The 26649-nt window shown below is 49.3% G+C and overlaps 3 protein-coding genes across 3 annotated transcripts; all 3 read right to left on the bottom strand.

Moving 5' to 3' along the window:
* Window positions 1–455: 455 nt before the first annotated feature.
* Window positions 456–6347, bottom strand: LOC307236637 (meteorin-like protein). The gene is made up of 4 exons (XM_080009113.1): window positions 6256–6347; window positions 5360–5745; window positions 3483–3542; window positions 456–1686 (listed from the first exon to the last, which is right to left on the bottom strand). Exons 1-4 carry the CDS (start codon window positions 6324–6326, stop codon window positions 1349–1351), a joined length of 855 nt encoding a protein of 284 aa, XP_079865239.1. The 5' UTR covers window positions 6327–6347; the 3' UTR covers window positions 456–1348.
* Window positions 6348–8764: 2417 nt separating this feature from the next.
* cbx8a (chromobox homolog 8a (Pc class homolog, Drosophila)) lies at window positions 8765–11755 on the bottom strand. Its single transcript, XM_080009396.1, has 5 exons — window positions 11613–11755; window positions 11424–11467; window positions 10929–10994; window positions 10767–10833; window positions 8765–10175 (listed from the first exon to the last, which is right to left on the bottom strand). Exons 1-5 carry the CDS (start codon window positions 11679–11681, stop codon window positions 9297–9299), a joined length of 1125 nt encoding a protein of 374 aa, XP_079865522.1. The 5' UTR covers window positions 11682–11755; the 3' UTR covers window positions 8765–9296.
* Window positions 11756–18164: 6409 nt separating this feature from the next.
* Window positions 18165–25744, bottom strand: cbx4 (chromobox homolog 4 (Pc class homolog, Drosophila)). Its single transcript, XM_080008804.1, has 5 exons — window positions 25615–25744; window positions 25416–25459; window positions 24606–24671; window positions 22313–22379; window positions 18165–21198 (listed from the first exon to the last, which is right to left on the bottom strand). Exons 1-5 carry the CDS (start codon window positions 25681–25683, stop codon window positions 19723–19725), a joined length of 1722 nt encoding a protein of 573 aa, XP_079864930.1. The 5' UTR covers window positions 25684–25744; the 3' UTR covers window positions 18165–19722.
* Between the last annotated feature and the right edge of the window lie 905 nt (window positions 25745–26649).

The raw sequence follows: 26649 nt of genomic DNA, 5'->3' as shown, positions 1-26649 counted from the left end.
TCGTGCAGCAGCGTTCACAGGCGGTGGGGGGGGGGCTCATGAAAGTCAGATTTTTTTATCCACTGTTCATGAGCTCAGTTCGGTTCCAAACACTTCATCACACACAGCTCGACGCACCGGCCGCAGCAGACGAGTGAGGACGAATAAAAACAATCTCAAACCTTGAACCGTTTCTGCCGCATGTCACTCGCGTCGACGACTCCCCGGCGGCGGACGGGTCCAGTGTCTGGCGTTCACATTAAACATCAAACGTATGAAACCGAGCGCGACAGAAACCTGCTGCGAAGCGCAGGCCCCGGTTCCAAAAGGCGGTTTCGGCATAAAAAGGACGGAGGATTTCCCCCAAAAACAACAAACAACAGAATCAAATGTGAACTTTCTTTCTGTGTCCAAAAAAATACAATGAAAATAATTACTGTTTCCACATTAAAAGAGCTGTATTAAAACGTCCTGTCGTCATTCATTGAAAATAACATGTTTTTCCTCAGCGTCGCCCTTAATTTTTACCAGATGAACAAAAACATATTCACAGTATTTATTGTGTGGTAACGGTCATTTCTGTGGGTTATTCAATACAGCCAAAAATATTATAATAGCATAATGTTTACATTTTCTACTCAACATTAAAAGCAAATCAAAGCCCTTGAAATACTTTTAAATTAAAAGTAATCCATCCCCTCCCTCATAAAAGCATGTGGGCTATGTGATGTTTGTATTAATAATCAAAGCCTTTACTCCTTCTAAAATATCATCACATCCACACCCTGCAGTGAAGCGGAACCAGTTTTAAAAAATCACTTTCAAGGGGATCGTGGATCAGTAAGCTACAAAAGCAACCACGCGATTCCTTGTTTTCTCCCATCACGGATCAGGGTTGGCCAGGGTTAGGGTCGGGGTCGGGGTTGTCAGACTTCCCGGCAAAATGAACAACAGTTGGATTAGGGAGAGGAACAAAGGGGGAGCAGCCCAATCCCCTTTTAATATCTCCCTGGACCGTGTGGAGTTTAAACTTGTCCTTTTCGCTGGCGCTCTGACAGTTTGGCCTCGGCTACAGCCCGGAAGGGTTCGTCCCGGCCGCGCTCCCTGCGGATTGAGACTCTAGGCCAGAGCGTGGAAGTGCTCTGGATCGCTGGGAGAGGAGGCGGAGTTGCTTTTAAAGAGCAACTCGGCACTGAGTTTCACAAGGCAGAAAACCAGTGCTGCTGACCACGCCCTCTACGTGATGTCATTGCGCCTCTTTTCCCATTGACACCCGAAGGAAAAGAGGCGCAACGACAACGCAATCGGGGTTTCCCCTCTGAGTTACTCTTTATGAACCGTAGTTTCAAACGGAGATTAACAGCCTTGCTCAGTTCAAGGGGAAATCACAGGAGTTCAGACGAGCTGCCCTGGCAGCCCGGTACAGGGACAGGAAGTCTTTGTATCGCGGGGCGCAGCCTAACCAGGCTTCCCCAAAGTGTTCCGACCCTGTGAAGAGGAACTCTCCGCCGCCGGGTTTAACGTGGCACCGTAGGGGGGTGTGGATCTGTCCGCGCCAGGACGGGCCGGAGCCGGGCGTTGCCGCGGTGCCGAGCTCCCGCTCGAACACGCCGCTACGCTGCCAGTACAGCCTCGCGCCGGACACCGCCACCACGGACGTCTGTCGTTCGGGGTCGTGGGACACGGTGTTGATGAAGCCGCGAATCACTAAAAGAAACAGAGAAACAGGGTACGAATTTAGCAAAAACATACACCATGATGGACATGGGGAAATGTGCAGCCACAGTAGGGCGTCCAGGGACCAAATCCAGTTCTAGAGCCAATGCCTTGCTCAAGGGTATTGGAAGGAGTGTGAACCTGACATGAATGTCTTTTCGGGTGGAGGAGACCCAAAGAGCACCTGGAGGAAACCCAACTGGAGGAAACCAAAAGAGCACCAGCTGGAAACCCAAAGAGCACCTGGAGGAAACCCAAAGAGCACCCGTGGAAACCCAAAGAGCACCTGGAGGAAACCCAAAGAGCACCTAGAGGAAACCCAAAGAGCACCCGGTAGAAACCCAAAGAGCACCTGGAGGAAACCCAAAGAGCACCTGGAAGAACCCAAAGAGCACCTGGAGGAAACCCAAAGAGCACCCGGTAGAAACCCAAAGAGCACCTGGAGGAAACCCAAAGAGCACCTGGAAGAACCCAAAGAGCACCTGGAGGAAACCCAAAGAGCACCCGTGGAAACCCAAAGAGCACCTGGAGGAAACCCAAAGAGCACCCGTGGAAACCCAAAGAGCACCTGGAGGAAACCCAAAGAGCACCTGGAGGAAACCCAAAGAGCACCCGTGGAAACCCAAAGAGCACCTGGAGGAAACCCAAAGAGCACCCGTGGAAACCCAAAGAGCACCTGGAGAGATCCTGCACACTGCACACAGAGAGGTTCTGGTTGGGTTCAAACCCAGAACCTTCTTGTTGTGAGGCAAAAGCCCTGCTAAGCACTGATCCATCGTAGCACGGTACCAAGCCCAACAGGAGCACCAAAAATTCATTTCAACTGCAAACAAGTAAAATAAAAGTAAAAAATGTAAATCTCTGAAGGCCATGAAGAGTAAAACCAGCCTGTTAAGAGAAGGCTTTCTTTCTCCCCAACATGATCAAACTGTTTCTCCTTCTGCTGCTCTTCTGTGCCCGGGAGTCTTTTATACTTTCACCTTTACTGGCTTAATAAAAACAAAAACAAAAACGGCAGCTTGTGGGATGAGACCGTGAGTCACAATGTCACAAACTCTACACAATGTGGGGCTCAATGGAGCAATTGCTTCTGCTCGGCTGGCTGCCCCGCCCACTGCGCCGCCTCGGCCGCCCACATTTCAGGATCCGTCCTGAAAAGCCGACAGGGCCTCTGAGAATAGAACAGAGCTGCTGCTGCTGCTGCTGCTTCTTCTTCTTCTTCTTCTTCCTCTTCCCAACGGTTTTCATTTTTCTTTCAACCAATGTATCTTTCGCCCGTTTCCAAACGTCCGCATGGTACCATGAAGAGCTGGGTAGAAACTCGTCACACGTACCTCATCTTTCGAAGAAAATTGGCTTTGATCAGCGGATTTTGGAAACAATATATTTAGTCCCTACACATGGGCACATGGGTTATAAGCAGATAAATACTTTTAGTCGTTGGGTTACAACACGGTCGCCTTCCGTGACCATGTCAGAACTTCACTCGAGCGGATGGGAGCAAAGCACTTTTAGCAAATATCTCCTCAACAGTACGGGAGAAGAGCCATTTCTTATTTTATTATATACTTCACAGTCAGAATTCGAACCTGCAGCCTTTCTTAACGCAGTGGAATGTACTTTCTTGAGGTTTAACAGTCGTAAAGCAATAGGGAGGCAATTCACTTCTTGGGGTTAGGGTTAGATTATGCTTAATTCTTATAGCAATAGATAAGATATGATTAGTCAACAGGTAATAAAGGTTGTAAAAGCGCGGTGTTATGCATCTTCTTGGTATAAATACCCACCAAAGTCACTGTTGCAGATGGCCATGAGGAGTTCAATGTCAGTGCACGGCCGACAGGAAGCTGCAGGAAGAGAAAAGGGTTTACAGAAAATGAGAGACCGAGCCAGCACACACTGAAATTAAAGATTAGTTCAGCAGTCATTAAAAAAAAAAAACCAAAAAAAACATCAGTTATTGTTCAGCTTCAGTTGGAACGTTGCACTTGTGTGATGAAATGCATCCGCTTTCCAAATGCCATTTTTTCCCCCCCTAATTTTTATTCTTAACTTCCGTTTAAAACCTCAAAACAAAGCTGTTTCAGTCACACATTGTTTTTCTTTTTCGAGGTTGAGGCCTGGCCGAGCTCGGCAGGAGGTCGTGGGAGCTCGGAGTTACGAGCTCAGAGTGTTCCAGGGGTCAGCGGCAGGAAGCCGTCTGAGCACCAAAACCTTCGGAGCAACTTGTATCAGACACATCAACCCCAAGGGGCGTCCGACCTCGTGTGTTCAGAGACGCTCAAACACTGTGGGTTTGGATGGGTTTGAGAACAACGGCGAAGGCTATGGACAATAATAAGCACCGATGCACCGTCCGGCTTTCATTTATTAAAATTATTAACATTATTGACATTGTTAACGTTTCATTAACCGGTCAACGACGTCAGCCATCTTGAATCACGTCGGTTTTCCGCCTGGTCTACAAATCCGAGGTAGCTGGAACGCAGCATTGTCCTGAAGTCACCCCCTCAACCACTTTGTCGTCTGGGCACTGGGATCACTGGGACCATTATGCTGTGAAACCCCGGGTCAGGTGAAGGAATGCCTGGCATCCTGGATGCCCCATTCAGCGCCTCACGCACCGCACCAGCGCCACATCAAAAGAATTCATTAGTCCTGACCCACATGTTTGACTCCCATTGTGCCAGCTTTAATTGAATGCCCCCGTGTCAATATGGAGACCGTGGAAGTCAATTGCTCATATTTTCAACTCTCAACTCCACACTGTCCCAACTCTGTCCACACAGACGGGCAGCGAGTCGGACATCTGGCTGCAATTAGGGAGCGGCGACATGACATCACCACACTGTGTGTGTGTGTCACACGCTTACAAAGACCGTGCACAATGACTTGGTATCTGTGGAATCTGCAAAATATTTGCTGTCTCAATTCAGAGGCCACTGAGGGCCAGTGGTCCACAGCAGGCCTGCACACGGCTCTGAGGGCCGCTTTGTCCCCAGAGGACACCAGAGAGGCCAGGCAGCTGCTGGTCTGACTCTGGATAACCTATTTCTACTGAGTCCCAGAATAGCAACTGGTTCAAACCCCAGGACAAATTCAATTAAACCTGTGGTTCTCAACGTGGGGCACAGGGAGCCCTCAGGGGTCCTTCAAGAGGTTCAAGGGGGTCCCCAGCAAAATGACTGACGGATCAACTTCACTGTTATTTCATATACCAGACGTCAGCACCGTTAGAATGTGAATAATGTCTTGATCTTAGATTCACTGTAATGTCACCAATTAGAGTTTAGGAATCAAATCAGATCTATAACATTGTTTCATGATGCTGGTGAAATCATATAAAAAATCTTCTCAGGGTGATAAAATCTTTTTTTCTTTTTTTTTAACAGGATTTATATTTGATAATTACTATGACACCACATATAGAGTTTGGACATCAAATCAAAGGGAGCTGCATGAGCATTTAAGAGCTTCACTTCACTTTTACTAAAGTAAAATCTGATTGGATCTGAGTATTTGTACTTTTACTTAAGTAAAAGGTCGGAGTATTTCTTCCAAGACGGAATAAGGCTGAGGTTCCTGGATCAATGTACATGGGGGGGGGGGGGGGGGGGCGGTCTTTGTTTTTTCTATAATAAATGAAAACGATCCCGCCACTCACTCTGCTTCAGACTCTGGCTCTGGTTGGGCGACAGCAGCTCGTATCTGAAGCCCACGGTGCCCGGGTGGACGTCCCCCTGCGGGTTGACCTGCAGGTAGATGGCCGGCCTGCGCGGCCCGTCCGCCCGCAGGCACAGCACCCGGCCGGGCGTCCGGAGCTCCTCGGTGCCCAGCAGCTCCAGCACCCCGGCCCGCTCCACGTACACGCTGGCCCCGTGGAAGCTGCCGCTCGGCTGGATACACACGGTGGTGTGGAGGGCGGAGGCCAGGTTGGGCTCCAGCACCACCCGCAGGGCCTGCCCCGGGTACACGCCCCGCACGGAGCCCGCCGTGCAGCGCAGCCGGACCTGGAGCACCGTCCGGGAGTCCTTACCACCGGACGAACCGCTGGAGGGGAGAATGAGTTTATTCACCAAATCGAATGTGTAGAAACAAAAAGAAAAATTTAAAAAGACTGAGAGAATAAGAAGTTCATACGGCCCACTGTAAAATGTAAAATGGTTTATTTTCTTTAGATTAATGAAGGTGCATAATAATTATATTAATAATACTAGTCTAGAGATGTTTTCGTGAGAATGTTTTCTTACTAAAAGATGAGTAAAAATTATCTTTCAAATTGTATAAAACAATAATAATACACAAATAATACTTAATAATGACAATAGCAATCATGAACATTGTTGTGTATAAATATTAATCATTTCATATTATTATAATATAATATTATTATTAATAATCATCATCAAATGCAACTCACGCATTTTAATTAAATGCAACTGTTTGATTGCTTTTAGCACCCTAAAGCGATAAACAGTTGCATTTAATTAGAAAACATTGCATTGCATAATTGTATTTGAATTGTCTTTAAGCAGTCACAGCTCTTGGTTCATTCATTACCTTCCTGTCCAGTTGCACAGATCAGCCGCACAGTGCAGAGCCAGTGTGAAGGGGAGAAGGATCCCAAACATCTCAGCGACACAACGACCACAGTCCAGCGTCCACCGGACGGTCCGACATGGCGTGGAGACGCAGGTTCACTGGGTTGTCCTCTCCCCAGCATCAGGGGCTGTGGTTCAAATGGGTTTTAACTCCTCCCTCCTTAGTGGCACATCCCTCCCCTCCCCATTCCCCCAGTTCTTCTCTTTTCTTCCATTGTATTTATATTGTAGTATTACAACCCTGTTTATGTAAATAGGTATTAAATAGGTATACCAAGGTAGTAAATAGGTATTCATATATAAAAGTTATAACAATACAAAACATTTATATTAAGCCTAAACAATAAACAATAAAACTCTGTATTAGCAAGCAGGAAAATGTGCATAAATATATCTATTCTATCTATATATATATGCATGAATATATAGATATGTTTATACATATATGCATACATATATCTATCTATCGATCGATTGATTGATCGATGGCTGGATTTATTCATACAAGAAGGCAGAAAAACATACATTTGTCAACGGATGAATAGAGTACATCAAACATCGTGGTAATACTAGAACTCTGTGTTTCTCTTCCTGGTCATTTGACGGTCATATCTCAGGTAGGTTTGTGGCGACATCTAGTGGAGGCCGGGTGAACTGCATGTCCCCACGGCCCGTAACCTTTCGTGCCCCAGATCCCGGTGTCGAAGAACCTGCAGCGGCTCCGTTGCGCTTTGTTCCGGGCGGACACGTTGAGTACATCACAGCCGCGCGGAGAACCACAAACAGGTGTTTTCTCTGCCGCGGCGTCGGGGCCGTTTCGCTCGGCGCCGCCGCTCGTTTAGTTCCAGGCAGAGCGAGGCTGCGACCCGCTTGGAACGGCTCCGTCCGCACCCCACGCACACGCACACGCCCGGGCGGAGCCCTCCTCCGGCTCCGCCCGCCCCAGAAAGTCCGGCGGCACCGGGCGGAGGGGACGGGGATCAGGCCGAGGATGAGGGTCCAAATGAGGGGACGCTGTCGCTGCCGTGCGCCCCCCGCCCCCTCTCCCCTCCAAGCACCGAGATGTGTGAAGACTAAACAAATAAATAAAAATAACGATGAATTACAGTTGGGATGAAAATTCCCTCTTTTTAGCGCAAGCAAAATATGTGTTTGTCATGTTGAATATATATTTCAAAGGACGTTTTAATTAATTTCATTATTCCAATAGAACACAAATGAGCGTTTCGTCTCAGCACAGGCTCTAATCAATAGATTGACATCTGTTCCGCATTCGTGATTAATCAGGTTTTTCGGATTGAATATAAATAAATACAATAAACACAAATAAATCCAATCAAGATCCCCTGCTTTACTTTGTAGATAATGGTCGAATTAATCACGTCATAAAGGTAATTTAGGTGAATTCACTTGAGAAATGGGCCTTATGACAACACGACAGTGGAGATGAATTTAAAACAATTCCTTAAAAAACCCTTTTATTTATGAAGTAGCTCGACGGGATTCTGACGAATGGTTCCATGAAGACCGATCATCCAATTAGAACAAAAATAAAACGGTAAATACAACTAGGCCCGATGACAATCTATTCCCTCGGAAAACAGGATTACTGCGCCCATTTCCTAATTCCTAAGGGAATTAAAGATGCGACCACCACCTTAAATGATGGAGAGTATATATATATATGTGTGTGTATATATAAATATATATATATATCGATATAGATATATCGATATATATATATAAGAAACAATATATATATATATTGACATAAGCCTTACAAAAAAATCTAAGGCCCAAAAAGTTGATTTGTGAGACGTACGTACAGGCTCGTGTGTCCCAAATCGCCTGAAAAAAAATGAGCCCCAATTTAAAATGATTATGTCCAGAATAATGACAGGGCCCTGCGACCTTGTGGGAGAAGAAACACAATTAATCAACATTCCACGGACTCACCGAGCTGCGATGTGCACAACAATTCAAAGCCCAAGACACGGTGTGTATTTTATAACAACGTCAAAAAATTTAACTTTTCAACGCGTCAATTTTCCCCCCAATTGAATAAAACAAAAAAAAACACTTTTATTTTGATAAGCAAAACCAACTGCTGGGGGCTTTTCTGTTTTTTAGCCTCCTCGTTTTTTGTTTTTTTTTCCCCTGGCAGGGTTATAATTCCATGTTCCTCAGACATCAGCTTTTCTCCAGCACTTTTGGGGTTTGGGCTCAGCTCTGCGCAGCTGCTGCTTGGACACACACTGCAGCACAAACTGTTTATATCAGGATCACATTACACACCGCAGGCCACTTTAATATAGCGACTATTTATCAGGGTCCGACGGCAACTTTTTCATTATTCCCTGTAATTGCGCGGAGACCAAGCATTCAGCAGGTTCGGCTTTAATTTGGCTTTAATTGCGCAAATTAACTTTTCAATTTAGCCTGATTCCACTGAAACACGCAACAGGAAATGCATCTCTTCCACTTTAATTATATGAAATACTTATGGACACATGAGAGAGTTACATAGAAAAATATAGTAATAGGCTACAGTGGAGCTGTTAGAACAATTGTCTTATTAGAAGCCTCAATGTTCAGGCCTTCTCAACCGGCGGCCCGCGGGCCAGATGTGGCCGAGGTATTCATGCAGACCGGCCCTCTGAATAAATGTGAAGGTTAGCAATGAACCGTAGCTCCGTTTATTTTAGGACTATAGTAACAACAATCGACCGACCACGTGACAATGCAGAATCTCAATCAGTGTTCATTTTAAGGATCTAAAACCTGAGATCTAGAAATGTAACAGCTGCAGTAATTTATTTTGTAAATTGATAAAGAGTGTGAAGGTGGTTTTGCGTCTTCTACGTTGTTTTTACGATCACTGTTGATTTTGTCAGGCCTCTACAGCAGGCAACAGGTTGAAGATCGGGCGACAGAATGCAGTTGAGTACCTGCACTGTGGTCATGTGACATATGAAATCTTGCCGTAGAACTTCGAGCAACTCAACTTGTGTGTTTGAAGAAGCCTCTGTCGGTGCTGCTCTCTTTGATCGTAACTGTCATGAGGTTCGTGGTGACATCGGTCACAATCACATGGTCGAAGTTGGCGAGGTGCGGGGACCAGGGTGTGTCCGAGACGGCGGCGGGCCCCTCGGACCCGGAGACCTCAGTCTGTTCCCTGGACACGGGACGCTCTGTGGGACGCCCTGCGGGACGCCCTGCGGGACGCCCCGCGTGACGCCCCGCGGGGCACCCTGCGGGGCGCTGGTGGTTGTGTTTCTTCTCGGAGTGCTTCAGGTGGGGCGTCAGAAGGGGCGTCAGAAGGGACGTCCCCCGGGAGCGATCGGCCTCGCGGCCTCCCCGGTCGACCTTGTGCTGACCTGGAGTCACGGGGCGGTACGGGCCCGCGCCCCCCGCCTGTCTCTGCTCGTGGGTGGGCCTCGGCGTTATGGTCGTCTTCTCTTGAAACTTCCTCGTCAGCTGCAGGAGGCTGCTGTCGGACGTCTCCCCGTGGTGGTGGAAACCCCTGGACGCCTGCTCCTCCGACCTGCTACGCGGGGCCGGGCCGTCCTGCTCCTCCCCGTAGCAGAGCCCCGGCTTCAGCTTCGGTTTACGGCCTCTCTTTTTGGGGACTCTGATGAACTCCTGACCCGTGAACGAGAGCTGCGGGGCCGGCCTGCCGGGCCTCCGGTCCAGCTCGGGGGGCGCGAGGAGCACGCTCTCGCCCCTGTTGACCGTGCTGGGTGGGAAGATGGTGGGCACCACGGCACGTAGACCCTCCCTGGACCTGGGTGTGATGACGGGCTCCGGGACCGGGTAGGACACCCGGATCCCTCTGGGCGTTTCCCTCCTGAACTCATAGGGCTTAACCCTGGCTTTGGCCTGCAAACAGAAAACAACTATTATGAACATTACTAATAGACAAGAGGCAACTTGAGGTCAGCACCGTGTTATTAAATACCAAGCCTGTGTACAATAATTATACGTTTTTATAAGTCTCCAAAATACATCAGTGGAATTACCTACGGCAGGAGAGACAGGCCTGGGCCTTTGGAGTTGTCATTTCTTTGGATGTATGTATTGTAGCTTTTATGTTAAAATTCAACATTTCGATGAATAACAAATTGATATTGAAGAAAAGAACAGAGGAGAACGGTTTATTAGAACAAAAATGGATCTATAGAAAGATAGAAAGACGGAAAGCCTCCCATCCATCCCCCGAACTGCAGTGTTACAGCAGCACACATCAAAACAATAGGCAACAAGAATAATAAAGTCATAAGAATAAAGATGGTAAAAAGGCAAACGATGGGGAATTATCCCCAAACGGGCAATTAGTAACTAAATAAATATCAGCGGCTTTGGTGAAATTCTTCGGAGGGATTTGAGCCTGTTTTTAATTTAAAAACACCGTTTAACGGCCTGTTAGACGCAGGTGCACCACCCGGGGGAACACCAACCGAGCAGACCCACCTTCAGTAAAAAGGTCTCCGGTTTGGGTCCTCTCTTCTTTGGGCCGAACTGCTCCCTTTCGCGTTCCCTGGACAAATAAGATAATAAACAAAACAAAAACAAAAACGTCACTTAACGGTTCGCCCGCCGCCCGAAGACCGAGACCGAGGCCCGCAGCGTCACCTCTGCTCGAAGGCGTCGAAGAGCCGCTCGTCCAGGATGTTCTCCTCCGGCTCCCAGGTGCTGTACCTGCACGGGGGAGACACGCACGCGCACACAAACACGCACAAGCACTGTCTCAATAAAACGGGGGGATGCGATGCAAGCACGCACGCCACACACACACACACACACACAAGCACTGTCTCAATAATACGGGGGTAAGCGACGCACGCCAACGCGCGCGCGCGCACACACGCACACTGTCTCAATAATATGGGGGTTTGCGCGCACGCGCACGGCTCCGGCCAGGCTGCGCAGTGGAGCCGGACCCGCGTCCTCGTCGTGCGTGGCCACAGCGCTGACAAGCCGCAGCCCACGCAGCACGCGGGACGCCGAGCCGCGCGTGGCGGCGGTGCGCGTGGGGCGGGCCCTGTGCGGCGCCGACATTTGGATCCGACCGCGGATCGGGTGCTTGGTGCGGTGGCGGGAGCCGCCAGGCAGCAGCGCCGTACTCACTTCTGGGACCAGCCCTTCCACTTCACCAGATACTCCCAGCGACCCTGCGTGGGGGGTGGGGGTGAGGGTGGGGGTGGGGGGGGGGGGGGAGAGACACGACAGCGTCGCGGTTAACGCGCGCGGCCGCTGCACAAAACGGGCGGTTGCGTAAGAAGAGGAAGCAGAACGCGCACCGTGCGCGGCGCGTACCCGCCTGATCCGCCGCTTGGTGATGGACTCCGCCGCGAAGACGCTCTCCCCGACGGCAGACAGCTCCATGTCGCCCGCCGCGCTCCGCTCCGCTCCAGATGTTTATCTCGCCTCCCTCGCTCGCGTCGACCTCCGCCGTTTAATTCCGCACATCCCATAATACGCGATCGGGGGGGGAAGACGTCATCACGTCGCTGTCTGTTGCCAGGCACCGCGGTCAGCAGGAGCGCGGCGGCGGCGCGCATTGGCTCAGCTGTTGCTACGTGCCGAGGGCGGCGGGGGAGGGGGCGGGGTCTGAGCCCGACCGGGCGGGGTTTGTCGAGGCGCCGGGGGGGGCGGGGCTTCGGCCCGGCTGGTGTGCAGGAATGTCCCTGCAAAGCGGAATAAAGCAAAGAGTCAATGATCCGTTATTACAGAGGCTTTGCATTAAACTGCACCTCGCCGTCCGTCTCCGCTTTTAGCCTTTTATTTAGGCGCTATTTGCTATTTGTCTCTTTTATTTTTTATTTTTTTATTTTTTTCACATTTTAGGACTTGTGTGAAGCGCCTGAAATTGCCTTTGTGCAATAAACGTGCTGCGCAAATAAACTTAATGAAGACATTTTATGAAATGAGAAGGTTTTCATAAACAGAGGTGGTTCAGTGGTTCTGGGTCCGTGTCGGCCACGCTCCTTCTGCGTCGGTGCGAGTTTCTCATTTTACGCGCAACGCGCAATTTCTCCATATTTATTTATCGTTTTCGAATCGTCTTTGTCATTCTCCATTTTTTTTTTTCCCCAAACGTTTGGCCCCAGTGCGCCAAGCCCGATCAGAATATTCCATTGCATCGCGCCTTATTGCACAGTTTAAAACAATTCCGAATGAGTTTGAGTCCCTGGTAAAACAGGCCCTGAGGTTTAAAAGAATGAACAATAATCCAATGAGTCTGAGTTTAAATCACCTACAACCTTATTACTAGACCTTGATCACAAGCATCAGTTAAATCTGAATTATATTTTTCAACATCGCAGGGTTTTTTTTTAAGCATTCGTGCCAAAGGCGCGTTGCAATAAAACACACGCCTTTGTGGATATAAACTCACGTGTGCAGGTCAGTGGTTCACGTTTTAAACCTACAAATTAATTATCAGCACCAAACAACGAGCCGTCCAGGTGACTTACAGGTAAACTCTTGGTTTTGGTGAAATTAACACCGGGCAGGTGTTGGGAGCTTGGGAAAGACGCGTTTAACCCGTTGAGGCAGATTTTATTTTTAATTCACCCCCACCCCCCAAACAAAAAATAAATTAATCTTTGCAGACCTCAGTGCGGATCTTATTCGGCCTTATTAAGTTCAAACATTTAAGTCTCCTGTCGATTTGACCCACGGACACATTACGAAAACGATGGAAATTTTGCAGATTTTACCTCTTCTCTCAACCGTCGAAGCCGTTTATATCATTTGACTCCATCTCCCAACGACAAAATAAACCTTCTCATGATCAGAGACGTTTTGAATAAGATTTATTTCATTCATTTAATCCTTAAGTAGTAGGTCGTGACGACTACAACTGTAAGAGAAGAAGAAAGAAACAGTCTTTATTTATCTGTAGACGTTATAAATTACATTTTTATGTATGGTTATCATTATCATGATTATTATTATTATTATTATTATTATTATTATTATTATTATTATTATTATTATTATTATTATTATGACCATGCTGCTTTGTATGTTTTCCAACACAATCAAATCAGATTTTGTTTTTATTATAGATAGGCCTAGTTATTCGACCTTGTGTCAATTTAGGTTTTATTATTTGCAAATTATTGTTATTGGTTAATTAAAATTATTCTTATGAATCTCCTTATTATTATGCTCATTATTATATTGTTATTGGCAGTATCTTAAAATAACTGTGATCAATAAGTCTTTATATTTATATATATATTTATATATATATTTATATATATTTCCATATCACTCATAGATAATCATATATATGATTGTATAGATAATGTCTTAAATAATTTATTTTTATAAAATCTATAAATAAATGATCCCCATTTCTGAATTATTATATTCGCCAGAAATAATAATAATAATAATAATAATAATAATAATAATAATAATAATAATAATAATTGAAATTAAACGCGGGAATATTACTGGAATAATCATGCTTGCAGGCTCGTTTTCTTTCCGTGTGTATCATTATTATTATTATTATTATAATTAGTAGTAGTAGTAGTAGTAAAAGTATAATTATAATAATAATAATAATAATAATAATTATTATTATTATTATTATTATTATTATTATTTCAAGTGATAGACGTGCCGCATCTATCCTTGGTTGTGCAGGGAAAAGTAAAGCCATATATCGGCTTAATAATATGATATGATGTGATATGATATGATATGATATGATATGATATGATATGACATTGATCCTCATATTCAGAGGAATCATAGAAAAGCAACGAGAGATGCATTTATTTTTGGCGGCGCTGCCACGGTTCCACAACTAATTCCCAAATAGAACCAGTGTGGTGCAGGAATGGTGCTGGCGTGGTGTAAGTGCAGGCATGGTGCATGCGTGGTGCCTGCGTGGTGCAAGCGTGATGCATTCGTGGTGCGGGCATTGGGCGCACATGATGCAGGCTTGGCGCAGGCATGGTGCAGGGTGAGGCAGGCGTGGTGTAAGGGTGGTGCGGGCATGGTGTAGACATGGTGTAGCCATGGTGCCGGCATGGTGCGGGCATGATGCAGTCTTGGTGCAGGCGTGGTGTAAATGTGGTGTGGGCATGATGCGGGTATGGTGCGGGCATGGTGCAGGCTTGGTGCAGGCATGGCGTAGGCATGATGTAGGCGTGGTGCAGGCGTGGTGTAGGTGTGGTGTAGATGTGGTGCCGACATGGTGCAGGCATGTTGTAGGTGCGGGCGTGGTGCAGGCATGGTGTAGGTGCTGGCATGGTGTGGGTGCGGGCATGGCGTGGGCATGATGCAGGCAGGCATGGTGTAGGTATGCTGTAGATGTGGTGTGTGTATGGAGCGGACATGGTGTAGGTACGGACATGGTGCAGGCATGGTGTAGGGGAGGTGTAGGCATGGTGGAGGGGGGGTGTAGGCATGGTGCAGGGCTGGTGTAGGGGTGGTGCAGGGATGGTGCACTAATTGCCATTAAACCACGATCCGTCTGCGTGTTTGATCGCAGTGGGCGCGTCGCGTACAAAAGACGCGTCGCGGCCAAAAGAAGCGTTGTGTAAAAAGACGCGTCGCGCTGCAGAACCCGAACCTCCATCTTGGCGCCGACACTTCCTGTCTGCGCGAGGAGCGGATGGAGCGGCTGGGATAAAAGAGACGCAAAGGAACCGATCCACCTCCATCAGGGTGGTGTTTGTAGGACGGAGTCGCTGCAGGACGGGGTTTTCCTAAAAACCAGACCGCAAGCGCTGCAATGGCGACACCACAGGAGGGCTGACGGATATTATGGGATGCTGGTCTCTGGGCAACAGACAGCTCAGACTGTGCACGCGCACGCTCGTCTCTAAATATGAGAGCAATAAACCGCCACGTGGGACTGTTATTATTCTGCTATTTCAATGCGAGCCCCTTAAAAATACATCATATTTAGAACATCCCTCCCCTAAATTGAAAATCGAACCTTTATTTAGATGTTATACTAGACGTGTGCGTGTTTTGGGGGGATTACTGGACGAGAAGCGCGTTAAAACGTCTTTAAACGTCTCAAAACGTGCGAAAAACACGTCAAAATGTGTTAAAACGTGGTAACAGCCGCTGGTGCCCGAGGCCGCACGCAGTGTGTCTTCTGCCTTGTGTTTCACGTATTTACACTAAAAACTAAGGAAGGGTCCGCGGCTGGGAGGGTTTTCTCGTCCCCTAAGGAATGAACTTCCCGGAGATAAAACAACTTGAATGTGATGCTGGAACAGATCTTCATATGATGTTCCACTAAACCCCCCCCCCCCCCCCCCCCCCCCCCCCCCACTGTGAACACTGTGGTGCGTGAGGCCTACACAGGTGTGACGGAATGTTATTACAGGACTATTATTATAAGACTAATATTATAGGACCCTTTTATAGGACTTTTATTATATAACTTTTATTATAGTGCTTTTATTGTACGACTTTTATTATAGGACATTTATTCGAGGACTTTTTTATGGGACTTTTATTGTAGGACTATTATTATAGGACTATTATTTTAGGACTATTATTATAGGACCAGGATTTGTTTGAGGGATACATTCTTTTTCACAATGACGTCAGCGTCCACTCAAAAGTCAAAAGTATTTTTGGTGTTAAGAAAGAAAAAGCTGTGTGTGCGCTCCTGTGTGTTTTTTTATTTGACAAGTTTGACCGTCCTTGCAGCTGGGGCTATCTATAATAAACAGTTGTTCATTAAACGTGTGTGGATGCCCCTCAAATGACCTTTCGGTAAATTAATCAAATGTATTCTTTTGTCCACGTTTGTTTACTCCAAACTTCCACAGTAAATGCACAAACACTAATATTAGAATAGAATATTCTCCTCCCCGGCGCCTTTTCTTCGTGCGAGACCGAGGATTTAGGATCATTTTGTAATGGCGGTCTTTATTTCCTATTGCTTGAAATGCATCGGTATCCTTCCATCGTGGATCACGCTCTGCGCTCAGATCTATATTTTTGGGGGGTATTTTTTCTCCTTCTTCTTCTTCTTCATCTCCTTGTTCGTGTTCGTGCCACTGAGACTCGTTCCGTGCGCCCATTTCCTCCGCAGCCGCTGCAGGACGCGCTGCGCAGCAGAGAAAATGGCTGCACGGCTCCTGAACTTAGTGAGGGAGGGAGGAGGACACCGGCGGCTGCAGCCCGAGCGTGTGGACGTCGGAACAAGAATCTTGGATGAGTCCATGCTGGCAATGAGAAGTATCATTATTATTATTATTATTATTATTATTATTATTATTGGTATTGGTGTTGTTATTATTATTATTATTATTATTATTATTATTATTATTATTATTATTATTATTATGATTATTATTATTATTATTATTATTATTATTATTATTATTATTATTATAGCATTGTTTATTATGGCAATTAATATACAGTTACAAGGCGAATGCAGTTCTGAGCGCACTTGGTGTTCATACAGAGCCCAATGTGGAGTTGTAAAAGGATTGTAGTCTTATCTGCACGAGGTCCGAAGTCTAGTTGATTCCCTGCTCAATTCGTTGTTGTTTTTTGGCAGCAGGTCGATCACAATTGGATCAATAAGGAAACCGGGGAACAGTTGAATAAATGTATTATCATCATATCATTGGAACGACAGAGTGAATAATAATATAAATAATAGTTCCGTCCAACACAGAATACGACGTTAAGGTGCTTTATTATCACACATGATGTGGATATTGTATGTTTTGTTCAGATTAATTTCAACTCTTTCTTTCTCATTCTTTCTTCCTTTATTTCTTTCTTTCCTTCTTTCTCTTTCTTTCCTTCTTTCTTTCTGCCTGGATATTCATTAACCGGTATTTTATGGCAAAATAATTCTGATAAGCAATTTCCATTGGAAAAGTTGAAGGCGCACGGACGCGCATACGCGCGCGCGCGCACACGCACACACACGCACACACACACTCCTCCAGGGCCTTTTTCCATTATTTTAAACATTGGTTTTATCGATAGTTAAACTCAGGGACATCCCTGTGAATAACACCATGACTGGATTCATATTGATATGATTATTGTTACCTCACTATTAAAACATCAACATATCAGGGTCCTGGGAGCTCATGTGGAGTATCAACCAAACTTTTATTCCCTGACCTTTTCTGCACAGCGTGAATAGAAGGTGGATCACGACGCGCTGTGGTGACGCAGGCCTACTTTGGTGAAACACTGCAAAACAAAACCAAAGAAGCCGAGTTTTTCCAACCGCCTGACAGAGTGACCTGAACGCCGCATCGTCACCATGACAACGGGCTGTTTGAACGGCACGGCGCGCGGCTCGCTCTCCGTGGCCTTCTCTTCATCACATGGAATCACATGGAAGCCTTTCCGGTCCCGTGTTGGCGTTCCTACAACACAGAAAAAGGCCCAGATGCATTTTTTTCCCTCTTTTTTCACATCATGCACGTGCTGAGTGCCGTTAATCCCAGCGCGCTGCAGTTATGCCAGACAGAGGGGCCTTTGTGCAGCTTGTTTATGATTATGCAACACGACCCCCCTCCGTTCAGGTTTCACACAACACGACGCCCCCCTGCCCCCGGGTGCAAACGGGCGTGCTCGGGTGTGTTCCAAGTACTCGTTCAGTCAGGCTGAGACACTGGACGGGGGAACAGGAAGAACCGCTGCCTGGCCTCGTTCTGACGCGAGGGCACGTCTCCCCTGGAGGCCCCCGGAGAGGCACAGCGCCCAGGTCTTGCCCCCCGCCCCGCCCCGCTCACCCGCACCACCACCACCCTGCCACCCCGCCTCCCATTGCAAAAACCACAGGAGGTCAACACAAGGTCATTTCTCTTACTTTATTGTGAAACGTATTATCCAGTAAGCTGTGTCAACAGGATTAAATCCACCCACCCCCTTCACGGAAACATACTCTGTAACAATCATTTTGACTTTGAAACCAAGTGAAAGAATGAACATATCGCGGCAAAAGATCGACCAAACACGAGCAAAACAAAAGGTCTATCCCACCGCACGCTCCTGATGCGGAGGACACATTGTTTTAAACAAGTTAAATGTCAATAAATATATTAAGCATTTCATCTTCGGAGCTATAGATGCTCGTTATAGTATTCCAATTGCATTGTGTGTGCGTCAAAGGCAATTGGGTCTCAGATCCGACCGGAGCCGCGTGACCAAAGGCGCGGTGACGTGGTTTTCCCGCTCGGACTGGGCGGAGCCGGCGGCAACGTCGCCGCGGCCCTGAAAGCCACGCAACACCGACGTCTCCGCCCGGCCTCCCCCCGGGCCGAGCGTCCGCATCTTTTTCCAAAAAAAAGGTGCAGACGCTGGCGATGCCACGAACCGTGTCCCCGTGCGTCGCTGGGGGAGAAGCGCTAGCGCTCGATAAATGGAAGTTGGATTTAATAACAAGGATTCTGTTTTTGTCTAATTAAATATATATTTTCCCTAATTGTTGACTGAAATTCCAAAAAACGCTCATCTACAACGTTATGCCTTGAATTATTACTATTAAGGTTAAAAAGTGCAATAGATCAGGGTGCATCAGCAGATCCACAAGGGCTTATTGTGGCGTCTTCAGGGTGAGAATATTAAGGTTATATTGAAGTATTACAGATGAACTCGTCGCCGTTGCGCGCACCAACCGCCGGCGCCGCGCGCACCAACACGGGAGCTTCATGGTCGTCGCGCTGCCAACGCGCCGCAGGGTTTTGCTGCCTTGGGTGTCAGACGCCGCCTCTTCACCTCAAGCTCTTCAAGGCCGATAAAACGGTGTATAAAAAAAAAAAAAAAAAAAAAAAAACCCGACAAAAAACAACAGAAAACAAGTGACAAGGCTGACTCACGCTGGGGAAACGCGGCTGGTGTCGATTGTAAAGCAACAAAACACTTGAAATTTACAGACTCTGTCGTTTCCCGCAACGGAGGGCGCGGCACAAATCAGGGCGAGCGTCAGGGAATGCATTTAAGTGCTTTCAATTTCATCTTTGATCGCCGTACTCTTTAACAAGTTTCTCCCTTAGTTTTATTAGGACCAAAATATCTGATATTATTAAATACAAAATATTTATAAACCTTCATACATCTCGGGCTCTAGGTTTGGTACCGTTATGAAACAAGTATACAAAGTATTACAAAGGTACTTCCACAACTCAGATCAGCGGATAGCTTTTCTACCGTACACTTCCCCCTGAATGTAGTCACCAAAATCCTTGAGGGCATTTTCTCGGCTACACAGAGGGGTTTCAGTATAAAACATTATAAGAAACATATTGAATTTGAATGATAAATTATAAATTTCCTTATATACAAAATTTGTATTTCATCTTTTCTTTTTTTTTCCTTTTTTTTTTCCATTTTTTTTTTACATATGCACATGTGGACAGGGCCATCCCGGCCGCCGTCGCATGGTTGCCCCGCGGACTGGAGGTCAGAAGGTGACGTACTCCTTGAACGTGACCGTGAGACTGTTCGTCGTAATGTCAGTGATTATAATATTTCCCATAAACGGAGAGATCTTTTTCACGGTCTCTTCCTTCGGCTTCTCTGCGGAACCGTCCTTCTCCACTGTGACGGGCGCTTTGGTTTCAGCGACAGGCTCAGCCTGGGGTTCAGGTTCGAGCTCGGGTTCTGGTTCGGGTTCGGGTTCGGGTTCGGGTTCCGGTTGTATCGGTTGTACTGGTTGCGCTTCCGGCTCGGGCCGCCTCTTGCTTTTGGGACAGCTTAGATCCATGGGCTGCTCTTGGCCGCCCGAGTCATGAGCAATGTCGCTGTACGCGCACGTGCTGCTGCTGCGGCGCGCGACGCTACAATGAAGGTCCATGGGTTTGTCCTGAGGAGGAGTCTCCACAGCGCCGGGGACGCTGAAGCTCCTGGAAGCCGGGAAGGTCTTGGAGACTCCCCTGTCGCTCGCAGGGTCCGAGAGCTTCCGCTTGCGGTCGGCGGGGAAAGAGGGGATCCTGATGCGATCCGTGGCCGTGGGGGTCAGGACGCCGGGGTCCATAGTCCAGGACGTCGGGGGCGGGCTCGCCGTGAGCTGCAAGGGCAGGTCGTCCGGCAGGTCGGCCTGCCCGCGGGCCACCTCCGTGTTGTACTCCTCCGCGGTGCTGGGCGAGGGCTTGGAGAAGTGCCTGTCCTTCGGCGAACACTTCTTGGGGTGGTCGGCGGCGGGGGGCGAGCCGCCGTGGCAGATCTCTTTGGGGACTCCGTTCTCCGGGTGCGTGTGCGACGGGCTGCCCTCGGACGATTTGGTGTGCTGGGGTTCCTCCCTCCCCGCAGGTTCCCCGTGTTTACCCTTCGACCCGTGAGCCTTGTGACCGTCCATGTACTTGCTCATAACAATAACAATACGTCCGTTCTTGTTTTTGTTCTTGATTATCTTCATCTTGTTGCTGACGCTGCCGGGGTGGACGGCGTCTTGAGGCTGGGGTTTGAGGAGACAGTCGCCCTCCACCTCCTTCACGCCCGTGGGCGATTCCTGTACATCCACCGCCAGTTCTTTGACTTTGCTCAGGCAGCCGGTGTCTTTGTCCCGGACCCATTTCTGCTGCAGCGCCAGCGGTAAGTTCCAGCCGGGGTTGGCGGTTTTGCCAGGCGCCTCCTGAACTGTCGCCACCTCCTTGAGCCGGGAGGCCTGCGCGTCGTACATGCTGGGGTCCGGCTCGTAGTGATGGTGCTTCTTGCTGTTGAGCTGGTAAAAAAACTTCTTCTTGCCGTGGGGCCGCTGGTCCGTGGGGGCCTTCTGCTGGTTGGGCTGGTAGAGGTGGTGCTTCTTGCCGTTCATTTGGTACTGCTGGGGCTGCGGCCGCGGGGACTGGCAGGCGTCTATCCTGGGGCAGCCCTCCGGGTCCTGGGACAGCTCCTCGAACCCGGCGGGGATGCTGGACCTCCGGGCGAAGGAGGGAACCTGGGGACACGGAACGTCAAGTGTTTAAAAAAAACCAGCCGGAGGCACCGGTGCGCGAGACCGATCGGCCGCAAAATCACACCACCCAGAACCGCGTCGCTGCATTTACCAAGAAGCGTTTACTCGACATGAATACTCCAGGGCCAGATAAGAGCACTGGCACGGGAGCTCAGGGAGAGCCGTGTTATTTATCACTGGCAGGACAAGCTCTAGAGTATCCACAAATAAACTCTAGGGTTTGCGTAAATTATATTTAGGATCACAGCCCACAGAGACACTTAAAAAATGTGAAACCAAGCATCAATCAGCTCTTAATGTGACGCCCCTCCTAACACCTTGTGCCCCCCGCCCCTCCCCCCTTGTGGCCTCCCCCAGCCGTCGCAGGGGCCACGGCCGTGGAACGCTGAAGATATCTAGGCCGTGACCCGGGGTCAGAGCAGTGCCACTCCACGTGTCACGCCGCGGCCCTGATGGCCGGCCACATGTGAGGGCGGTCAAAGCTTCCGCCTCTGAAGGAGCCTCCAAATATATGGCCACAGTTGGCACCGATTACGTGACGTGATAAAAGTCCTGGCCTCAGGCAGTCAAGTTGAAATGAAGGGAAAGTGACATCATCATTTATTATTATTATTTGTGCTGCTTTGAATCAACATTAAGGGGGGTGGGGTTGGGTGGGGGGGTTACAAAGCAAAACCTCCTCCGTTGCAACGTAGAATCACTCGGGGCGAAAAAGAACACACTATGGAATATGAAACGCTCGATTCCTGGCAACAAAAGAGGAAGCGGCGCGCGCCCGCTGGAGCCGCTTAGCGTATCCCATAATGAACACGCAGAGATGAAACGGGTGCACTCAAGTGACACTTCCATAACCCGGGGGCCAAAAAAAACCACAACCCAGTTTCATGATGAGTGCACAAAGCGTCCTCCCGTAATCCCCCCCCTCTTCCTTTATGCCTCCGTCCATGCAGATACCAACCCCACCCGCGTGTTTCAGTCAAACACCTGACGGAGGAGGCTTTGTCTCCGTTTCGGACCCCCGTCATTTCTAACCAGAAATGCCTGCAAGTTACGGGGGAGGCTCCTGTAAAAGCCATATCTCGGTGACGCCGCTTACCTGGAGAAACAGATGCTTTGGCTTGGGCCCCCGCTTGCGGTATCCCAGCATCTGCTCCTGTCGCTCTCTGCGAAGGCAAAAAGAAAGATATTTCAGAGGAACGCCAAACGCCGGGCGGCGGCGTGTGACATTTTTCATACGCATGCAACGATGGCGCTAAAACCCCAACAGGAGCACCTTGAACGCAGACGCTTCCAGCATTCTTTTATTCCTCATTCAAGGTCAAAAAAAATATATAATGGAATTTTGATTTGGAAGACTAATGACGGCCCACGTGTGACCTATCGCAGGGCATTATGCTGCTTATTTGCATAGCTCTCTCCACAGTAATTGGCCCGTTCCAAATTCTCATTACGGGGGAGAAATTCAATTAGGGCTCCAGCGGGGAGAATGCTTCCTTGTCTTCCAGCCACCGGTGCTCCCGCTGCAACGCTCTCCTATAGGCTTCATATCCTTTTGAGGGTTTGAAGCGCCACGTTGAATAGTTCGTCACATTTCTCTGTGGAAGACGGCGCGGGAAGACGGGGACGCCACGCCGCCTGTAGCTCAACCCCTGCCGAAGCGCTCGGAAAAAACACGAGGACACACAAAACCGTTTTCACGGACAACAAAGGCCGGCGGAAAGGGTGAGGCGTTGTCGTGGCCTTGGCACCTGTGAAGTATTATTCACCGGACTGGATATAACCCTGACTCATCACCGGCTGATGAATAACCTTCTCTTGGCGAAGGACGGCTTCGTGTATCATCCCGGCGACACATTTTAACGGACTGGCCCACGGTGCCATCCTCTCCTCGCCTTATATGATCAAAGGAGCAGGCCTCGCGTAAACACAGTCAACTGTTTGCAACACGGGGGCCAAAACGTGCGGGACTCCACCGAGGGAAGGGAACAGCCGACAGGGCGACCCCTATTTACTGGAGATTTGGCAATTATAGCCTCCCCTCCCCCATCCCCGGCAGAGCAGAGTCCATGACACACACACACACACACACACACACACACACACACACACACACACACACACACACACACACACACACACACACACACACACACACACACACACAATTTGATGTTTTGAAAAATGCCAAACGCAGAGTCGCTCCCAAACCGCGGTGTCTCACATCCACCGGGAGCGCTCGGCCTCCGGGGCGACCCCCGGGATGAACGCCGCCGGAGTCCAAAACAGGGCCGGCGCACTCTGCTTGTATATTCATCACGGCCATTAAGTCCCTCACAGGCTGCCGGCGACTTCCTGCTGTGTTGACGGTCGCGGGGCGCGTCATCCGTCGTGCACCTGCTCGCGCGGTACGGCCGCGGCGTCGGCGCGGCTCGTATTTCATGTGAGCAGGTCCAACAACACCGACTTGCTCGTCAGCCGGCGCAGGCCGTTTGCAGGACAAATAGCTTCCACACAGCAGCCCGAGTCTTGTATAAATAACTTGAAATACGGCGGCACCGGAGCGGGCACAGCGGAGCCGCGCCGCCACCACGGAGGGCCTCACCGAGTCACCGGCATTCCATCCGGGAACCGTGTGCACGTACAACAAACTGCCGAGCAGATTGAGGCCTTCTCCGTATATTTAAATTGCTTATCTCGCAGGACATATCCTGCAGAGTACTGGAAGTATCCACGGTAACAGAGCCGGTGGCAGTGTCAACATTTACAATAGATGGAATCTCTACCAGCTTCCCAGGGTTTTGTTCGGAGCCGGGGGGGGAGCCCGCTCCGCGCTCAGCTCCAGGGCCCCGGAACAACCTTGAGAACACACTTCATCTGAATTATCTCCTTGGGAGAGGAGAGCCCGACGCCGAGGGGCCGCCATGCTGAAGAGCGCCATTGTTTTCCCCACACAGACAGGGTCGCCGGGCGCCCGCCGCAACGTGTTGTTTTATTACTCCTTTGTAACGCTGTGCGCTCCCTGGACCAGGTCGCCGTCGGAGGAGGAGGGGACCGCCCGGGTAAAAGGCGAGCAAAAGGGGGAAACGCCGCGTCGGGAAGGGGGTGAAGTGGATCACTCTTCCCCAAATCTCACTCTTTTAACCCCCCGCGATGTGGGGGGGTTTCACCCGCCCGAGTCGCATGTGTCCAAACCGTCCACAGGCGTATCTGGAGAATTCTCACAGCCACGACCACCCCCGCAGCCTTATCTCTAGGGGGGGGGTGGGGGGCGGATCCCCGCGTGGGGCTGTCAATAACGCACGTCACGACGAGGCCCCGCCCCCCGTGCCCATATATGGTCGAGGCTGAACCCGAGGCTCCGCGGCCATGTCCAAAGTCTGCCTGCTCACCTGTTCTGAAAGGCGACGAGGAGGCGCGGGTCCAGGATGTTTTCCTCCGGTTCCCATGTGTTATATCTGTGAAAATAAAACACAAAACAACAACAATAAAAAGGACAGACAGGTAACGGGGGTTGATAGTTCACCGGGAGAAATGGCGCTTGTCGCAATAAATAACAGTTCAGTCACAATTGATCTCAGTCATTAGTGTGGAATCAGGTGCATTGGGGTGGCCCAGGACTGTGCTGGGACCGAGTTGCCATTAACCCACAATTGTGCGGGAGACGCAAATTCCATAACAAACGTTGCTCACATGCCCACGACTGCGCGCGTGTGCGCGCATGCACGCGCACACCATGGCTCCGCCCCACGCACGCTCGCCGGGCGAACGTAGAATAGACATTCAATTCAATACGTGACATTATTCCGTGTGTGCGCTCTCCATACGGTGCGGGAACAAGTGTCTCCCCTGCACCCGGCTGCACAGTCGGCCATTTTAGCACCAGTGTCTGGTAAATTCGCTGGCAGAGCAGAAATAATTAAAACGGGATTACATGGCTGTGCACCCCCTCCCTCCCTCCCTCCCTCCCCCTCCCCCCTTCGCATAAATTAGTGAAGGCATCCGTGGACACACACCGACACGCACCGCGACGCGCACGCCGACGCACGGCGAGCGCTTTCCGCAGACCCGCACGGTGCGCGCACAGCCCCCCGTGGGAGCGCGTTTCGCGGGCCGACATTTTACTGACATCCCCCCGCGGACAAACAACGCGCCCCCGGGCACCGGCGGCGCAACGAATCGCACGTATTTACGGCACTTACTTGGGGGACCAGCCTCGCCACTTGACCAGGTACTCGATTTTGCCCTGTGGGGGGAGGAGGAGGAGGGGAGGGGAGGGGAGGGGGGGGGGGGGGGGGGGGCGAGAAAAAATAAATTGGTGATATTCCATTTGCGATAGTAATTTTCGCGCGTCGTTTTTTCCTTTTCTTTCTGCACACATTTCTTTTTGCATCCGCGTACCTTCCGTATGCGCTTCTTCTCGATGCCCTCCACGGCGAAGACGCGCTCCCCGGCGGCGGGCAGCTCCATTCTGCTCGGATCCGAGTGGAAATGTGGCTCCGCGCGGCTGCAGCCTCCTCACGGTTGGTAGTTTTCCAGTTGTATGAGCCGACTGTACTCCTCCTCCTCCTCCTCCTCCCTCTCTCTCTCTCCCTCCCTCTCCCTCTCTCTCTCTCTCTCTCTCTCTCTCTCACTCTCTCTCTCCCCCCCTCTCTACTGCAAGGAGCGGAGCGCGCAATAGCTTCAGTTTGGCGCATGACGTCACACAAGGAGGCGGGAGGGGCGGGGGGTGTCCTCTTTGGGGGCGGGGTGGGGTGGATGGACCGCAAGAGGAACCGCTGGAAAATTCAAATTTCAAATTTCAAATCAATCCGTGGATCCGTGTGATCGTCCGTTCACGGCTGCGTGTGTGTGCGCGCGCGCGCGCGTTTCCCACTGTACGGAGGCTGAAACCACGTGACGCTGCAGCTTCTGTCGTTTTGAAAACTCCCAAGTTTTTTTTTTTTTTTTGTGTTGCCAGGTAGATTTTTCCATTCGTTTATTTGTGAGTGTTTTCTCATCTTGTTTTATCTCATCTCGTCCCGCAGCCACGTCAGAGCCAAATAAATACATTCATAAGTAAATAAAATAACTGTGGGAAGTGATCCAAGTCCCTGAGGATATTTATTATCTTACACAGATGTATGTTTGCATGGCGGATAACACCATAAACTATACACTATAAACACTATAAATAAAAAAATGCAATAACACTCGTTGGAATTTGGTATTTTGATTGCAGCAACTGCCTCACATATTTGAGGGTTTTTTTTTTGTTATCACTATGGTGAACCTTCCCAGCAGCCAGGGGGGTGTGGCGTAAACAACCTCCCGAATCCCGTTTAATCAACCGATTCTGACATTGTGGTGAATTCTCTCATTTCTCACAATGTCAACCCACAACTCACAGTGTAGCCGCTCATATAGGTCACACACGCACGCACGCGCACGCACGCA

The sequence above is a fragment of the Zeus faber genome, assembly GCF_960531495.2.
Source record: "Zeus faber genome assembly, chromosome: 11".
NCBI classification, from domain to species: Eukaryota; Metazoa; Chordata; class Actinopteri; order Zeiformes; family Zeidae; genus Zeus; species Zeus faber.
This window is presented reverse-complemented; position numbering and strand designations above follow the sequence as displayed.

What these genes read in the sequence shown, in the direction of transcription:
- LOC307236637 (XM_080009113.1), bottom strand. Translation starts at nt 6,326, where the DNA reads ATGTTTGGGATCCTTCTCCCCTTCACACTGGCTCTGCACTGTGCGGCT. An exon ending in GAGCCAGAGTCTGAAGCAGA is followed by an intron (nt 3,543 to 5,359) that starts GTGAGTGGCGGG and finishes CTCTTCCTGCAG; the next exon opens with CTTCCTGTCGGCCGTGCACT. An exon ending in CATCTGCAACAGTGACTTTG is followed by an intron (nt 1,687 to 3,482) that starts GTGGGTATTTAT and finishes TGTTTCTTTTAG; the next exon opens with TGATTCGCGGCTTCATCAAC.
- cbx8a (XM_080009396.1), bottom strand. Translation starts at nt 11,681, where the DNA reads ATGGAGCTGTCTGCCGTCGGGGAGAGCGTCTTCGCGGCGGAGTCCATC. An exon ending in CCAAGCGGCGGATCAGGCGG is followed by an intron (nt 11,468 to 11,612) that starts GTACGCGCCGCG and finishes CCCCCCACGCAG; the next exon opens with GGTCGCTGGGAGTATCTGGT. An exon ending in CGGAGACCTTTTTACTGAAG is followed by an intron (nt 10,176 to 10,766) that starts GTGGGTCTGCTC and finishes TTCTGTTTGCAG; the next exon opens with GCCAAAGCCAGGGTTAAGCC.
- cbx4 (XM_080008804.1), bottom strand. Translation starts at nt 25,683, where the DNA reads ATGGAGCTGCCCGCCGCCGGGGAGCGCGTCTTCGCCGTGGAGGGCATC. An exon ending in AGAAGAAGCGCATACGGAAG is followed by an intron (nt 25,460 to 25,614) that starts GTACGCGGATGC and finishes CTCCCCCCACAG; the next exon opens with GGCAAAATCGAGTACCTGGT. An exon ending in CTCGTCGCCTTTCAGAACAG is followed by an intron (nt 22,380 to 24,605) that starts GTGAGCAGGCAG and finishes TTGCCTTCGCAG; the next exon opens with AGAGCGACAGGAGCAGATGC.